This window comes from Meriones unguiculatus, chromosome 5 (genome assembly GCF_030254825.1).
Source record: "Meriones unguiculatus strain TT.TT164.6M chromosome 5, Bangor_MerUng_6.1, whole genome shotgun sequence".
NCBI classification, from domain to species: Eukaryota; Metazoa; Chordata; class Mammalia; order Rodentia; family Muridae; genus Meriones; species Meriones unguiculatus.
This window is the reverse complement of record NC_083353.1, coordinates 15,128,542-15,135,447: the sequence shown is the minus strand read 5'-3', so window position 1 is coordinate 15,135,447 and position 6,906 is coordinate 15,128,542. Positions and strand designations below refer to the sequence as shown.

Here is a 6,906-nt window from a genome sequence, read left to right as displayed (position 1 = left end):
ATCAATGAAACAAAAAGCTGGTTCTTTGAGAAAATTAACAAGATAGACAAACCCTTAGCCAAACTAACTAAAAAGCAGAGAGAAACTATCCAGATCAGCAAAATGAGAAATGAAAATGGGGACATAACCACAGACATTGAGGAAATCCAAACAATTATTAGGTCATACTACAAAAGCCTATATGCCACAAAATTTGAGAATCTAAATGAAATGGATAATTTTCTTGAAAGATTCCATCTACCAAAACTAAGTCAAGATCAGGTAGAAAGACTGAATAGCCCTATATCTCCCAAGGAAATCGAAGCAGTCATTAACAGTCTCCCCTCCAAAAAAAGCCCTGGACCAGATGGCTTCAGCGCAGAATTCTACAAGACCTTCAAAGAAGTGCTAACTCCAATTCTCCTCAAGCTATTCCACAAAATAGAAACAGAAGGAACACTACCAAACTCATTCTATGAAGCCACAGTCACCTTAATACCTAAACCACACAAAGACCCAACAAAAAAAGAGAACTTTAGGCCTATCTCTCTTATGAACATTGACGCAAAAATACTCAATAAAATACTTGCAAACCGAATCCAAGAACACATCAAAGATATCATCCACCATGACCAAGTAGGCTTCATCCCAGGCATGCAAGGGTGGTTCAACATACGGAAATCCATCAATGTAATCCACTACATAAACAAACTGAAGGAGAAAAACCACATGATCATCTCCTTAGATGCCGAAAAAGCATTTGACAAAGTCCAACACCCATTCATGTTTAAAGTCTTGAAGAGATCAGGGATACAAGGCACATACCTAAACATAGTAAAGGCAATATATAGCAAGCCTATAGCTAACATCAAACTCAATGGAGAGAAACTTAAATCAATCCCACTGAAATCAGGGACAAGACAAGGCTGTCCATTGTCCCCATATCTCTTCAACATAGTACTTGAAGTCCTAGCCAGAGCAATAAGACAACTAAAGGAGATCAAGGGGATACAAATCAGAAAGGAAGAGGTCAAAGTGTCACTATTTGCAGATGATATGATAGTATACATGAGCGACCCCAAAAATTCAACCAGAGAACTCCTTCAGCTGATAAACACCTTCAGCAAAGTGGCAGGATACAAAATCAACTCAAAAAAATCAGAAGCCCTCCTATATACCAAAGACAAAAAGGCTGAGAAAGAAATTAGGGAAACAACACCCTTCACAATAGCCACTAATAACATAAAGTACCTTGGTGTGACCCTAACCAAGCAAGTGAAAGACCTGTTTGAGAAAAACTTCAAGTCTCTGAAGAAAGAAATCGAAGAAGATATCAGAAGATGGAAAGATCTCCCGTGCTCATGGATTGGTAGGATTAACATTGTGAAAATGGCCATACTGCCAAAAGCAATCTACAGATTCAATGCAATTCCCATCAAAATACCAACTCAATTCTTTACAGACCTTGAAAAAAAGATTCTCAGCTTCATATGGAGAAACAAAAAACCCAGAATCTCCAAAATGATCCTGTACAACAACAGATCATCTGGAGGTATCTCCATTCCTGATCTCAAGCTGTACTACAGGGCAACAGTAATAAAAACTGCATGGTACTGGCATAGAAACAGAAAGGAGGATCAATGGAACCGCATAGAAGACCCAGAAATAAATCCACACACCTATGAATACTCGATATTCGACAAAGAAGCCAATTCCATTCAATGGAAAAAAGACAGCATCTTCAACAAATGGTGCTGGACCAACTGGATGTCTACATGCAGAAAAATGAAAATAGATCCATATTTATCACCCTGCACAAAACTAAAGTCAAAGTGGATCAAGGACCTCAACATAAAACCAGATACCCTAAATCAATTGGAAAAAAAAGTGGGGAACAGCCTAGAACTCATTGGCACAGGAGACAACTTCCTGAACAGAACACCAACAGCACAGGCTCTAAGAGCAACAATCAATAAATGGGACCTCATGAAACTGAAAAGTTTCTGTAAAGCAAAGGATACCGTCATCAAAACAAAACGACTGCCTACAGATTGGGAAAGAATCTTCACTAACCCTTTATCTGACAGAGGACTAATATCCAGTATATACAAAGAACTAAAGAAGCTGAAAAGCAGCAATCCAAGTAATCCAATTAAAAAATGGGGAACAGAGCTAAACAGAGAATTCTCGACAGAGGAATATCGAATGGCAGAAAAACACTTAAAGAAATGCTCATCCTCATTAGCCATCAGGGAAATGCAAATCAAAACGACCCTGAGATATCACCTTACACCCATCAGAATGGCCAAGATGAAAAACTCAAGCGATAACACATGCTGGAGAGGTTGTGGAGAAAGGGGAACCCTGCTCCACTGCTGGTGGGAATGTAAACTGGTACAACCACTCTGGGAAGCTATCTGGCGCTTTCTAAGACAAATAGGAATAGTGCTTCCTCCAGACCCAGCTATACCACTGCTAGGTATATACCCAAAGTTTGTTCAAGTACACAAAAAGGACACTTGCTCAACCATGTTTATAGCAGCTCTATTTGTAATAGCCAGAACCTGGAAACAACCCAGATGTCCATCAACGGTGGAATGGGTACAGAAATTGTGGTATTTTTATACAATGGAATACTACTCAGCAATCAAAAAGGAGGAAATCATGAAATTTGCAGGCAAATGGTGGGATCTAGAAAAGATCATTCTGAGTGAAATATCCCAGAAGGAGAAAGACAAACATGGGATATACTCACTTATATAGACCTATAAGATATGATAAACATAATGAAATCTATACACCTAAAAAAGATAATCAATTGAGCGGACATGGGGTAAGATGATCAATCCTCGTTTAGAAAGACAGATGGGATGTGCATTGAACATATGACAGGAGTCTACTGAGCGCATCTGAAAGACTCTAACTAGCAGTGTTTTCAAAGCAAAGACTCATGACCAAACCTTTGGCAGAGTACAGGGAATCATAAGAAAGAAGGGGAGTTAGTCTGATGGGGAAAGGATAGGAGCTCCACAAGGACCAAATATATCTGGGCACAGGGTCTTTTCTGAGACTGACATTCAACCAAGGACCATGTATGGATATAACCTAGAACCTCCACTCAGATGTAGCCTGTGGTAGCTCAGTAACCAATTGGTTTCCCAAAGTGAGGGGAACAGGGACTATTTCTAACAGGAACTCGATGACTGGCTCTTTGGTCTCCCCACCCCCGAAGGGAGGAGCAGTCCTGTTAGGCCACAGAGGAGGGCTTTGCAGCCAGTCCTGAAGATACCTGATAAAACAGGATCAGATGAATGGGGAGGAGGTCCCCCCCATCAGTGGACTTGGAAAGGGGCACGGTGGAGATGAGGGAGGGAGGGAGGGAGGGACTGGGAGGGAATGAGGGATCGGGACACGGCTGGGATACAGAGTTAATAAAATGTAACTGATAAAAAAATAAAATAAATAAAAAAAAAAAAGAAATTTATGACTTAACATATTCTTTGAATTGGCCTCCAGAGTTCACTTTCATGTTCAATCACAATTTTTTAATATATTTTTCTGAGCAAATAAGGTAGATCAAATAGGATACTATTTTGTTAGCCAGGCTGGCCTCAAACATGCATACTACTGCTCAGCTTCTAAAAAGTTGGGGTTACAGGTATGCACCTTTATGTCATACTAAAAGACAAAACCACCTTGTAAAGTATATAAGTCTATGTTTTTGAAAAAGTTTGTTGCTATGTATCCAAAACTGTGTTCAATATATAAGCCACAAGAGCTGTCCTAGAATGGCAACAACCAGCACACACTGCATCTGAAGGGCAAAGGATGCAAAACTCCATCCTTTGCCCTGAGGGGCAGCTGAAGTGAGAACATCCACATTGAGGCTTCCTGGGGGAGAGGAGACAACTCGAGAGCTGGGCCAGTTTGGATGCATGAGCTCATGGACGTCTCCAGGGACTGAAAGTGGTGAATATTCAACACCACTGCACTTTCCTTCGCCCCAAGAACAGGTCTGCCTGTTCAGAAGAGGTGGGCCTCGCTGCTCAGCTGAGCCTCAGTGGGTGCCCCAAGCACGATGATCTCCCATGCTCAGTGACTGAAATGGCACAGGCAGGTCTTCCAGGGCTGCAGCTGCAGCAGGATGGCAGCTAGTTCAAGCACGAACCTCCGTGCTCTGTCACTCTATTACTGAAACAGCACAGATGGGCCTCCCACAGCTGTGGCTGTGGCAGGGCAGCTGGTCCTCCAAGCATGAACCTCTGTGCTTGGTGACAGAGACTGCAGAGGCAGCTACCCCAAGTACAGGCCTCCCTGCCCGATGACAAAACAGTGGACACCAATGAGTGTATGGATCTTCTACACTCTCATTTGCCCCTGCAGACCCAAATCTGAGAGTAGAGAACAGGGGGATCCTCTGTGAACCTTTAAGTGAGTGCTTGCAGAACCCCAGATCCAGGGTCTCTCTATGATAGCAGCCAGATATCTGATCCCTCCCACCCACACACCCACTAAGGGCAAGATAAGGATCCTTGAGACAGCATTAGTTAGCATTGAGACCTGATTAGTTAGGGTCAGATGGAAGGAGAGGAGCTCCAATCCTATCAGTGGACTGAGGAAGGGGCATGGGAGAAGGAGTGAAAAAGAGAGTGGGAAGGAAGAGGGAAATAGCTGGGATACAAAATGAATAAGTTATAATAAATTAATAAAAATCAGATGCTTATATGCAATAGACATATAGACCAAACAGACATATAGACCAAAGCACACAACATGTGCAGTTGCCCAGAGTTCCTCATGTTTCTGTATGCTGATAATGCAGCCTGGGTCTATTAAATTTATACAGCCTTCTATAATTGCAGCATTAAACTATTTATTATATGAAAAAAAATTCAGACATTCAAAAGAAATCAAGAGCTGGTTCCTTTTAGAAAATCAACAAGACATACAAACCCATGGCCAAACTAACTAAAAGGCTGAGAGAAACTATACAAATCAACAAAATCAGAAACAAAAAGGAGGACATAATGACAGACACTGAAGAAATTCAAAGATTCCTGAGGTCTAACTTCAAAAGTCAATACACCATAAAATTTAAAAATCTAAATGAAATGGGCAATTTTCTTAATAGATAATTTACCAAAGGTTGAGGATTTTTAATCTAAATTAATAATCTCAGGATGATGTATTCTTTGTAAATAATTTTAAAATCTGTCTTATTTTAACAGATTCATCATATTCTCAAGCCATAACCAAGAGATATCTAAAGTAGGCATGACACCATAAACTTAACTGATGCTTCTTGCTTGTACTGTATCCTTTCTGCAAAACCACAACTTCTAAATCTCTTAACTTAGTTTCTCCTATTTATCTATACACACGAGTGTTGCCAAAAATATTGAAGAAAGGAGGCTATTTCTTAATTAATTTTCTACTGAAGTTTGCATCAATTGATCATGCATAGCAGATCTCAGGCAGAAGGGGGAAGTGTGCAGGCCCAGGGCTGTGTATGTTACAAACAGCTGGTGAGATTCTCAAGGAGGTTTGTGTTGGAGGCTGAAGCACTGTGGGAGGATAGTTGCTATACTGCTGACAGTAATAAACTGCCAGGTCTTCAGCCTGCACACTGCTGATGGCGAGAGTGTAATCTGTCCCAGATCCACTGCCTGTGAAGCGATCAGGGACCCCAGTGTATCGATTGGATGCCCTGTAGATCAGCAGTTTAGGAGGCTGCCCTGGTTTCTGCTGGTACCAAGCTACCCAACCACTCACACTCTGACTAGACTTGCAGCTTAGAGTGATTCTCTCTCCAACAGATGTGGACATGAATTCAGGAGTCTGGGTCATCACAATGTTCCCCTCAGCTCCTGCAACCAGAAATACACAATGAGTATACACAGAAGGAATTCCTGATACAAATGTTGGCATCCAAAATGCCTTTTCTAATGGCATTGCCTGCATACAATTGGTTTCCTATAGTAAACAGCTGTTTTTTCTACAAATGAACTATATTGATGATATTCTAATACTCTTTAATGTCTCACCAGACAACCAGAGGAGCAGGCATATGAAGACCTGGGTGTGTGACTCCATCTTGGTTGCCCAGGCTGTCTGATGCTTTTCAGTTCTAACTGCAAAGGCCTGGTTTATAAATTATGGGCAGCTGGGCTGTCTTGTAGGGACCTATGCAAAACAGTCATTACATGAGAAAGTAAATAACCAGGGTACTGGGCTGTGAAAGAATCCAGGTTAAATCATCAGCCAAAAATATCATCAAAGTGAGTAACCAATCACTGGGGGGGAAAAGTCAACATTGAAACTCAAGGACCAACTTAGAGCTCTCAATCTGAAAATATCAAGATGCACTCATGACAGGCTTCCATTAAAAATCCAAAACATTTAAGTAAAGTGAGCTTAATAGAAATAATACTAGAAAACCTTTGATTACAATCCTGAGGAAACAATAAATATCCTAATCAACAACAGCAGAAAGAAACAGGAGAAGCAGGAAGAAGAAAGGAAAAGGGGGTTTGAGTAGAAGAGTAGGTGAGAGAAAGGAAAGAAAAGAGAGGATGGAGAGGAGAGGGAAATCTGGATTGGAGAGGGATTGGAAATGTGAAGAGGATAGAATAGTTGAGCAGATAAAGGAAATACATATTAAAACAGAAAGGTTTGGGAATAGAGAGTCAGATCAGCAGTTATGAGCATTTCATCTCTTATAAAACACTCATGTTTGATTCCAATGAATTGTTGATGATTCTCAGTCATCTGTAATTGCAGTTATATCACACACATGGTACACATACATATATGCATACATACATACATACATACATATCTAAATACATACATAGATTTTGAGATGTGAGCCCTGAGCTTCTGCTCCAGCTAAAACAAGGTCTGCCACCTGCTGCCTTCATTCTGCTA

The 6,906-nt window shown here is 40.9% G+C and overlaps 1 gene segment (V, D, J or C); it reads right to left on the bottom strand.

The window, feature by feature from the left end:
- Positions 1–5,433: 5,433 nt before the first annotated feature.
- Positions 5,434–6,158, bottom strand: LOC110544090 (immunoglobulin kappa variable 4-1-like). The segment is given in 2 exon segments: positions 5,434–5,846; positions 6,024–6,158. Coding segments are annotated over 2 exon segments (462 nt in total).
- Between the last annotated feature and the right edge of the window lie 748 nt (positions 6,159–6,906).